General features: G+C 42.9%; 1 protein-coding gene across 1 annotated transcript in view; it reads left to right on the top strand.

The window, feature by feature from the left end:
• LOC120988721 (carbonic anhydrase 15-like) overlaps nt 1-11,327 on the top strand; it is a 30,751-nt gene extending 19,424 nt beyond the window's left edge. The window contains exon 8 of the mRNA XM_040416374.1: nt 10,898-11,327. Within this exon, the coding sequence (XP_040272308.1) occupies nt 10,898-11,104 (207 nt within the window). The 3' untranslated portion in view covers nt 11,105-11,327. The remainder of the gene's footprint in view (nt 1-10,897) is intronic.
• The last annotated feature ends 301 nt before the right edge of the window (nt 11,328-11,628 follow it).

Below are 11,628 nucleotides of genomic sequence, written 5' to 3'. Positions count from 1 at the left end.
TTCAAATCCATACGGGATTTACCACGTCTAGTGTCGACCTTTGACCTGCCTCGCGTGGAGCTTCCAGACTGGCCGTGTCCAAGGGACTTCATCCCTCTCCCGCGCAGGGAACGGTGGCAGAAATCCCCTCCCAAACAACAGAGGCCCTCCCAGAGGTCTCAAGCCACAGATGGCTGAGGAAGATTTAATCTTCACCTTATATAGTATTTGTTTGCAAAGGGTCTTATACCTAACCTCTCTTTGAGCTGTCTGCACCTCATTGAAGTCCCTGAGTGGGCCCTTTTCTCTATTGGGCCTCCCCATCGTAATGTTCTTCAAGTCCTGTCCTACTGTTTTAAGGTTACTACCAATTGTCGCTGAGCCTAGTAGGGTGGCTCTGTGCCTTTCTCTCTCCTCCCTCACCTAGGGATAACGACCTTAGCTGTCGCTTGTGACAAGAGTCACTGCCTAGTATATTATTGAGCGCTTCCGTTTGGCTCTTCCTGTTCTACTGTTTGGCTACACCTCATTCTTGTGTTCCTGTTCTCTGTGTCTAACGTCTGTTTACTTTTGAGTTGACCTGAACTATCCGCCCCTGAGTTCCATAAGTGATACCATAGGCTACTGATGGCTCCAATATCGTTCTGTACCTACAATGTCCGGGGTTTTAATAAGCCGGAGAAGCGGAACCAGATACTCTATCGTTTCCACAAAAGGAGGGTCATGATAGCCATGTTCCAGGTGACCCATTTTAAAGCCTCCTCCATTCCTAAGTGCACTAATAGGTACTATCACTCTTGGTTTCATAGCCCCAATCCCACCAGTAAATCCAGAGGGGTATCCATAGCGCTCCACAAAAACCTACGACACTCAGTTATAGCCTCTGATATTGACCCTAATGGTAGATTCCTCCTTCTGAAGCTCTCGGTCGATCGATGTGTGTACACCGTGGCTAATGTAAATTTTCCCAACCAGGGCCAAACCGCCTTCGGATCCAGACTACTGAGACGGCTCTCCAGATTTGCAGACAGGTCTTCAATCATTCTTGGTGGGGACTTCAACTTGGTGATGGATCCCGACGTTGATACATCCGCCGGTAGGTCCTCAGTCTCCTCGGTGTCTCTCCGTAAGTTTAAATCCGAGCTTTCCGCTCTGCGGTTGTTGGACCTTTGGCGTGTTCTGCATCCAGGCATCAGGGACTATAGCTTTCATTCCAAGGTCCATAATAGTTATGGGAGGTTGGACCTACTATTTGTGTCACAGCAACTCCTAAATGCCAGCCCTAAAAGCTCTATCGACAAGACCACGCTCCAGTTTATGGCCTTCTTGCATGCCAAGATACCCGTCCACGTCCATTCTCGTGGCGTTTAAATCTTTTAAATGACATTGTTTGTTTAGCTGACATCAGGAAGGTCATAAAAGATTTTGGCTTAGATCACCAAGAAGATCAAACCCCCTCACCGGTAAAATGGGAGGCTCTAAAGTGTGTGCTGAGGGGCATCTTCATCTCACATAGCTCTAGACTGAAGAAGGAACATACCCATAAGTTGTCAGTCCTCCTATCTGAATAAGGCCTGCCGTAATACCGTCCTTAAATCGGATATCTCCCTCCTAAGACAACAAATTTGACAGATCCTGGATCAGAAATCCCTTTGTGCTAGAGACAAACTTAAGCGAGAGTGCTTTCAATACAATAATAAGTGTGGGAGGTGGCTTGCTAGAGTAATTCACCCTCGGGCTCCTTTGACCCATGTAGAGGCCCTGAACTCCTCCTCGGGAGGGCTAATTCACGCACCATCCGAGATATCAACTTACACCCTACTGAGGGGGCACACAACCCCCACGCGGAAGAAAATATGCGACGCTATCTCTCCCGCTTTGGCCTTAATCGGATTCCCATCGACACAGCGTCCTCTCTGGAGGGAGACTTCACCCAATTGGAGATCAAACGCGCTATTAGTGACTTGAAGGTCGGTAAATGCCCAGGTCCGGATGGACGGTCACCCCGTTTTTACAAGGTTTTGACTGACGATCTCGCCCAGACCATGGCGGATGCCTTAAATTCTATATCTAGGGACTGCCTCTTTCCGTCACAAGCCCTGCAAGCGCATATAACAGTTATACCCAAGCCGGGACGGGACCATACTGCTTGTTCAAACTACAGGCCCATTTCCATTTTGAATGTTGACCTTAAACTCTATGCCAAAATCCTTGCCCTGAGAATACACCCCTTCATCCCAGAGTGTATACATAGAGAGCAGGTGGGATTCATTCCGGGACGCGAAGCCCAAGACAATACCCTTAAATCTCTAGGTCTAATAGCTAGGGCGAAATCACTCAAAATTCCCCTGTGCCTCCTAGCAGTCGATGCCGAGAAGGCATTTGACAGGGTTAACTGGCGATTTTTAGAGGAAACACTAATTCACATAGGTCTGGGTAATAACATGCTTCAAAAGATCATGGCATTATACTCCACTCCTTCAGCTTGCGTACGGGTTAACGGATTGCTATCATCTCCTTTTCTGATTCGGAACGGGACAAGACAGGGATGCCCCTTATCGCCATTTCTATACATCTTAGTGATGGAGTCCCTGGCAAATTCCCTCCGAGCAAACCCTTCCATTAGTGGTTTTAAAGTCGGTAATTCCGAACATAAACTATTATTATTTTCTGATGACCTGCTCATCTATCTAACCGCCCCCAGAGTTGGCTTACCGTCAGTACTTAAGGAATTTAAGATGTTCGATCGCCTCAGTAACGTCCAAAAGTCTGAGATACTAAATATTTCATTGCCCTCTCGAGAAGAGACCTCTCTTAAAGACTCCTTTTCTTTCCGATGGACCTCCCAGTCCATCAAGCATCTGGGAGTCCATATCCCAGTAAACCTCGCCCATTTATTTAAGCTGAATTACCAACCCATGCTTAGTACGATAGAGGCTGACTTACAAAAGTGGTCCCCCCTATACATATCCTGGTTTGGTAGAATTAATACCATCAAGATGGATATTTTAACTAGGCTCCTATATATATTTCAAACTATACCCTGCGAAGTCCCCCTCACCTACTTTAACAGATTAAAAAGGCTGATTTCCCGTTTCACTTGGCATAATTCCAAGGCTAGACAAAGCTATGCGACACTCACGAGAGCCAAAGCGGCTGGAGGGGTGGGTCTTCCCAATCTTCTCACCTACTATAGAGCTGCGATCATGAACTGTATTCTAGACTTACACAATAATCGTGCGTCAAAGTTATGGGTTGAACTAGAACTTGAGGAGGCCCCCAACCTGGCGACTGGAATATTTTGGTTATCAAAATCGGCTTTTTATAAGCTACCCCAGTGCAAATCCAATCAGCTTATTTATTCTCTTGCCAGGACATGGTTTAGATTCGCAATTAAGCTCCGTCTGGCACACATACCAGGCCCTCTAACTACATTATCTGATCATCCTGACCTACCACAAGGTCTTAAGAACATCCTGTCCTTAGGCCCCCACAACATTGAGCCTGTTAGGATACGAGATATTAGCAACCAACAGGGCATCCTTCCATTGAACACTATTTCACATATCAATCCTTCGGCTCCTGGGCAATGGTTCTTATATTTTCAGCTCCGTAGCTTTGTCTCCTCCCTGCTGCCTGACTTGCAGACTCGCCTTGGGTTATCTGACTTTGAGAAATTATGTATAACGGGCAGTGTACCCAGACATGCCATTTCACTGCTATATGCTATGCTGAACACCGAGGAGTTGGGGGGCTCTGCTTCGGATCCCATCCGCACCAAGCTTACATTTATGACGGATTGGGAGGCTGAGCTGGGTTCCTCGTACACCATCGACCAGTGGAAAAGGTCTTTGCTTTTCTCACATGCTCTGTCAATATCTTGCAATCTGCAAGAACTGAACTATAAAGTGTTGACTAGGTGGTACAGGACCCCGGTTAAACTTCACCAGTTCTATCCAGCAGTACCTACCACAGGTTGGAGGTTCTCATCGGGTGTTGGCTCCATGTTGCATATCTGGTGGGAATGTCCGGGGGTTACGCACCTATGGGATGAGGTGTTCGCCCTGCACAATCATATATAGAGAACAAATGTGGATGCTTCACCTTCCATAGCCCTACTATCAATTTTCCCAGGGCGCGTGGCTCAGGTCAAAAAAGGGTCCCTGCGATTGTTTGTTCTAGCCGTAAAACAAATAATCCCACGCAAGTGGAGATCGGCCGAGAGCTTGGAGAGGTCCCAATGGGTTGTTGCTCTTGACTCCCTGGTGCACATGGAGGAATTGGGCGCCACGGATCGAAAAGCCTCACAGACCTTCCTTAGGATATGGGACCCCTGGCACCTCTTTTGCTCTTCAGTGGCGTTCTCAACCTGGGTAGCTTCTGGTACCTTACCCTCAGACACATCATGAGCTGTTTGATAGATACCACGTCCTACGGATACACCCTTCCCCTATCCCCCCTTCTCCCATGTGTCCCTTCTGTGTTGTCCCCCCCATGTCACGTGTAGGTTGTTGTGTTCAGACGTTAACAGCAAATATATATACATGTTACCAGTCCTTTACACTCATTTGCTCTGTTACGTGTAATAGGTTTGTTTTGATTTGATTTATTATCGTATGTCATACCTGATGGGGGTTGATTAACTCACCTCTCGCTTATTTGGAATACTTTGATGCATATACATACCCTGATATCAAAGTCCCTATATCACAAAATTGTATAAGTAGATAGATATGCATGGTAACGGGAAGTTTTTCTCCTCCATATACCTGCAATGTATGGCATTATACTTCTTTTTGATTGTGCTATTGTGTACTCATACAACACTGGAGAAGTGTCTTGATTCAGATCACTCCATGACTTACAAATGTTTGTAAAGCTTTATTGTTAAAATGCTTCAATAAAAAAGAGATTGAACCATAAAGTGGAGATACGGGTGGGATCACAGTGCGGATCCTTTTACTTCAATGGGTACGCAATTCGCAAGATGCAGCAAAGTGTAGAACATATATTTTCTTTTGCGGCGCAGCTTCCTTGTGCTTCTGGGTCAGTGCCCCACTGCAAGAGCTAAGACATTTCCTTTTTTTTTTTCACATCTTGTGGATTGCGGATCCATTAAAGTCAATGGGTACACACCATGATGCAGCGTGCACATGGCAGGTATCCATGTTTTGCAAATCCACAAGATGGACATGGTCGTGTGATTGGACACTTATTAGGTCAGTCCATACACATGAATCACCAAAGAATAACGATCCTTTGAAAATAAAGAGCTTGCTTCAGAAAACCCTTTCTTTACCCGATTAAGGCTACTTGCACAGTCAGTATCTGGTCAGTATTTTTTTATCAGTATATGTAAGCCAAAATCAGGAATGGAGCCTACAGAAAGAAAAGGTATAATGAAAAGATTTCTCCCTCTTCTGTGTTTTGGCTTACAAATACTGATGGAAAAAAAATGACCAAATTCTGACCATGTAAAAGTGGCCTAAGGGGGTTACCCCTGATCTAAAGGGTCATTTCAGGCAGAATAGTATATATTGCTATCATATACCACACATCTTTACAATCACAAGATTCAAAGTATATGAAAAGTCTGTCAAAAAGATGCAGACATTAAAGTCAGTTTATGCCCCAAAAACGTTTACAGTACAAGTAACTAGACCAAGAAACATAAGGAGAAGGGGCATGCACCAGCCACCAGCCATATATAAAACTGTTAGACACAGGGCTCTAAGGATGGCCAAAGGCTACAACTGGCCAGGTCACCAATCCACAGCACTCCACTACCTCTTCATTACCCTTGACCATCGCTGAAATAAACCTCTCCATTACCATAGAGTCCCCTATTCTGACATTGACCCTTCCACTGCCCTAGACCACCATGGAAAAAGATATTAACCATTTAACTACCCTGACCACCAGGGAAGCCGATAGTAATTTTACTGGCTTTGACCAGTGATTGGCTAAGCTGGCATTTTCAGATATTTCTTGTGTCTCGACTCGGGACCAAGAAGTGGGGAGTAACGATGACAGGAGAAGCATTGGAATAGCAGCAGAGGGGATTGATTAGGTGAGTAATGATTTTTTTTTTTTTTTTTTTACATTTGACACATCCTGGCAATTTTTAAATAAAAAATGTTCCCCTGGACATTCTCTTTAAGTATATGAGTTTATATCTTTCACGGATTACCACTGTGTTGGTATTTGGTTTCCATATTACCTTAATTCGGTCAGCTGTTTGCTATTGTGCGTTTGCTAATGAGCCTAGCTCACTAAGGTGTTACATTTGTTGCTGGGGGAGGAGTTTGGGAAGGAGTGTGTGTATATATAGAGACAGACTCATTAGCTGGCCTAATTCATTAGCTGCAAGTACTACATTAAGTACTAGTAAAGAGATATTGCAGGAGATAGTCAGGAGGTAGGCTGGAAGGTGGAAACAATACAAAAAAAAAAAGGTAAGATTTGTTTGATTTGTTTGATTTAAAGTTACAAATTTATTTTTTTATTTTTTTCTCCTCTTTAAAATGGCAGACTTGGTTCAGTGCAGGAATTGTTGTGCATTTATTTCATGTTCCACTCTTTGGAGATTCGGATGCTGTCAGATCTGTAGACAGTTCTCCTTACTGCAGCAGGAAATTGCATTTTTGAAAGCTGAAATATTTAAATTATCTGTTAAACAAACTCCAGCTAGGACTGCTGCAATGCCACTGCCACAGAGGACCCCCAGAAATGGCAGATGGGTTAATGTAGGTTCTGGAAGTCTTAGAGTGGTGGATAGAAGACATGTCCCACAGTCGGTGGTTCTCCATAATTCATTTGCAGCACTCTCAGAATGTAAGGACAACATGGATATGGACTCAAGCACAGAGAGTGAGAAACCATCGACTCCTATGTCTAATGTATGCAACAAAAAAGATAAAGTGAAGTCTCAAAGGATGCAGCTGTTGCTGGGTGATTCAATCATAAGAAGTGTGGAGATGTCTCCCTGGGGCTACTGCTAGAAGAGATAGAAGACGTATTATTAATATTGTTAAGCAAGCAAAGCAGGAAGGGGACGTGGATGTTCTTGTCCATCTAGGGACAAATGACCTGGCTTGCAATGAAGTGTCAGAGGTGAAAAAATCTTTTATCACACTTGGTAATGACGTACAGGATTTTGCATCCACCATTTCATTTTCTGAAGTTCTGCCTGTGCATAATGTTCAGAATGATAGGCAGAGGCGCATAAAGGAGTTCAACATATGGCTTGGTAAATGGTGTCAAGAGCAAGGATTTGGCTTTGTTTCTCATGATAGCTCTACTTGGAATAGAAAGGAACTGTACAAAAAAGATGGTTTGCATCTTTCTCTCAAAGGAACAAATGTACTTAGTGAACAACTCCAAGAATTTGCGAAAGAGTATTTAAACTAGGAAGGGGGGGCAAAAGAGTGAAAATAAATGAGTCCAATTGCCCCCCGAAACAATGCCAGAACAGGTCAGAAGCACAGAGGTTAAGAAATGATAAGCTCAGAGTCCTGTCTACAAATGCTCGCAGTTTAGGTAAAAAAATCAATGAACTTGGGTCAATAATGGCATCTGAGAATGTAGATTTAGTGGCTGTTACGGAGACATGGTTTAATGAAAGAAATGACTGGGACATAACCATACCAGGGTACTCTTTATACAGAAGAGACAGAGAAGGCAAGAAAGGAGGAGGAGTGGCCCTGTATGTGAAAGATAGCATTAAATCTAACCTAATACAAGTTGGTGAGGCCAACATAGAGTCAGTTTGGGTTACGTTGCAGTTTGCTAACCTGCAGTAACTCGTGTAGGTGTGATATATAGACCACCTGGTCAAGTTAAAGAACTAGATGATCTACTAGTTGAAGAAATAGCTAAAATGACAATGAAAGGAGAAGTTATCATTATGGGAGATTTCAATCTTCCAGATATAAACTGGAAAACCAAAATAGCAAGTTCTACCAGGAGTACAGATATTCTAAATTCCCTACTGGGGTTATCTCTACAACAAGTGGTTGAGGAGCCAACCCGGAGGGAGGCCATTTTGGATTTGGTATTCACAAACGGGGATTCGGTATATGATGTCATTGTAGGCGAAACCTTGGGATCTAGTGATGACCAGTCAGTGTGGTTTAATATAAGAACTGTGAAAGAGTCCCACCACACAAAAACAAAAGTTTTAGATTTTAGAAAAACAGACTTTTCAAAAATGAAATTAGTCATAAATGAGTCCTTATCAGACTGGAACGGATTACATGGAGTCCAGGAGAAATGGGACTACTTAAAAGGTGCATTATTGAAGGCAGCAGAAAATTGCATTAGACTCGTCAGTAAAAGCAAAAAAAGGAGGAGACCAATGTGGTACTCAGCAGAAGTGGCCTAAATCATTAAAAATAAAAAGCTAGCATTTTGTAATTATAAAAAAACCCAGAGCAATGAAGATAAGGAAATCTACAAGATTAGGCAGAGAGAGCCCAAGCAAGTTATAAGAACTTCTAAAGCGCAGGCAGAAGAAAAACTAGCTCAGTCTATGAAAAAAGGGGATAAGACATTCTTCAGATATATAAATGAAAAAAGGAAATTAAAACAAGGAATAACTAAATTAAAAACAAAGGACGGAAGGTATGTAGAAGAGAATAAAGGGCTAGCCGACTGCCTTAATGAATACTTCTGTTCAGTTTTTACAAAAGAAAAAGGAGAAGGACCTCCACTAGAAAGAATGACTATTAAATCGTTTGATGCATGTATCTTTACAGAGGAAGATGTTCTAAGTTTGCTGTCTAAGGTGAAGACAGATAAGTCACAGGGGCCTGATGAGATACACCCAAAATTATTAAAAGAGCTTAGTGGTGAGCTGGCAAAACCGTTAACAGATTTATTTAACCAATCATTAGTAACAGGAGTCGTCCCGGAAGATTGGAAATTGGCAAATGTCGTGCCCATTCACAAGAAAGGTAGTAGGGAGGAATCGAGCAACTATAGACCAGTGAGTCTGACATCAATAGTAGGCAAATTAATGGAAACCCTATTAAAGGATAGGATTGTGGAACATCTAAAATCCCATGGATTGCAAGATGAAAAACAACATGGGTTTACTTCAGGGAGATCATGTCAAACAAATCTTATAGATTTTTTTGACTGGGTGAATAAAATAATAGACGGTGGAGGTGCGGTAGACATCGCATATCTAGATTTTAGTAAGGCTTTTGACACTGTCCCACATAGAAGACTTATCAATAAACTGCAGTCATTGAGCATGGACTCCCATATTGTTGAGTGGATTAGGCAGTGGCTGAGTGACAGACAACAGAGGGTTGTAGTCAATGGAGAACATTCAAAACAAGGTCATGTTACCAGTGGGGTTCCACAGGGATCTGTACTGGGACCGATTTTGTTTAATATCTTCATAAGTGATATTGCAAAAGGCCTCGCTGGTAAGGTTTGTCTTTTTGCTGATGACACAAAGATATGTAACAGGGTTGATGTTCCTGGAGGGAAACGCCAAATGGAAAAGGATTTAGGAAAACTAGAAGAATGGTCAGAACTCTGGAAACTGAAATTTAATGTGGATAAGTGCAAGATAATGCACCTGGGGCGTAAAAACCCAAGGGCAGAATATAGAATATTTGACACAGTCCTGACCTCAGTATCTGAGGAAAGGGATTTAGGAGTAATTATTTCAGAAGACTTAAAGGTGGGAAGACAATGTAATAGAGCAGCACGAAATGCCAGCAGAATGCTTGGATGTATAGGGAGAGGTATAAGCAGTAGAAAGAGTGAAGTGCTTATGCCGCTGTACAGAACACTGGTGAGACCTCACTTGGAGTATTGTGCGCAGTACTGGAGGCCATATCTCCAGAAGGATATAGATACTCTAGAGAGAGTTCAGAGAAGAGCTACTAAACTAGTACATGGATTGCAGGATAAAACTTACCAGGAAAGGTTAAAGGACCTTAATATGTATAGCTTGGAAGAAAGAAGAGACAGAGGGGATATGATAGAAACTTTTAAATACATAAAGGGAATCAACTCGGTAAAGGAAGAGAGCATATTTAAAAGAAGAAAAACTACCACAAGAGGACACAGTTTTAAATTAGAGGGGCAAAGGTTTAAAAGTAATATAAGGAAGTATTACTTTACTGAGAGAGTAGTGGATGCATGGAATAGCCTTCCTGCAGAAGTGGTAGCTGCAAATACAGTGAAGGGGTTTAAGATAGGGCCGGGGGCTATCCATAGTATTCAGTATATTGGGCAGACTAGATGGGCCAAATGGTTCTTATCTGCCGACACATTCTATGTTTCTATGTTTCTATGTTAATGCAGTGTTCCCAAATAAGTGACTCATAGCCCCATTAAAAGGATCTTCCAACATTTTACTACTGATGACCTAGCCTCTGGTTTGGTCATCAGTATTTGATCGGTGGGGGTCAGACACCAGGGACCCCCGTCGATCAGCTGTTTGAGAAGGCACCAGCGCTCCTGTGAGTGCCACAGCCTTCTCACAGCTTACCAAGCACAGCCCCATACATTGTACAGTGGCTATGCTTGGTATCGCGCTCAACCCCATTCACGTCAATGGGGCTGAGCTGTACCTAGGCCTCGTGAAAGATGAACTTGTTGTCACTGGCCTAGGGAAAGCTGTGAGAAGGCCATGGCGATCACAGGAGTACCAATGCCTTCTTAAACACCTATCAGATACTGATGATCTATCCAGAGGATAGGTCATCAGTAGTAAAATGTCAGAAAACCCCTTTAAGTGTATCTACTAACTATTGCCATTAATTCGATTTGAAGGCTATGAAATAAATGTAACTATGGTCTATAATGCCTGAATGTGCCTCTCGAGTTAAATAAATTAGGGTCCTCTGTATAACAGGATTCTATGCAACATAATATTTCTTCAATTTTGTGCTTGCAGCATCGAATCCTGACAGATACAGCCTATTTCTCTGCTCAAGGAGAGGGTCTGGTAAAAATGACAGACAATTTCCGACCACCTCAGCCACTTAAGGGTCGCAAAGTACTGGCTTCTAAAGATGCCACTGTCAGCTCCTCAGTTGCTCCCCAGGCCTCAGTATTAACCCTGACTATATTATACATATCAGTGAAGATATTGCAGGACTAGAGGGAAATTAGAAGGAATTTTCACCACTGGACTGAAAATATTGAAAATGAACTAAAGGAAAGGCGCACCACACAAACCATGGTCTTACAGGCAAGGTTCACATCTCACTGAATTCACTGGATACGCCACAGAACTGCACGCCACCTTGCAAAGCAGCTATCAATGAGACTCTTCCTGGGATTGGAAAATATATTTAGAAATTGCAAGATATCAAAGATAACTGTCATATTGTCACATACCTTTGCTTATAATACACAGTCAAGTCACATTATTATAACTGACCCATTATTATAACTGTCCTATGTGTCCTTTAACATGTCCTATTTTTGACATCGGCAGCATGTAGCTCATGAAGGAAGTCATGTGTTGTAAGCTGGCTTGGTGGGTATATAAGGTGTGCGAAAGGCTGTCTGCACACATATCCCTCTCATTGATGTCATGGGTAAAAGGGGCAATTTGTCAGAGTTGCCAAATTGGCTTTCGGGTCAAGGGTAGCGGTATTTCTGAAACTGCACAGTTTGTAA

The sequence above is a fragment of the Bufo bufo genome, chromosome 2 (assembly GCF_905171765.1).
Source record: "Bufo bufo chromosome 2, aBufBuf1.1, whole genome shotgun sequence".
Taxonomy (NCBI): Eukaryota; Metazoa; Chordata; class Amphibia; order Anura; family Bufonidae; genus Bufo; species Bufo bufo.
Note: the sequence above shows the minus strand (reverse complement) of the source record. Positions and strands in the feature narration are given on the sequence as shown.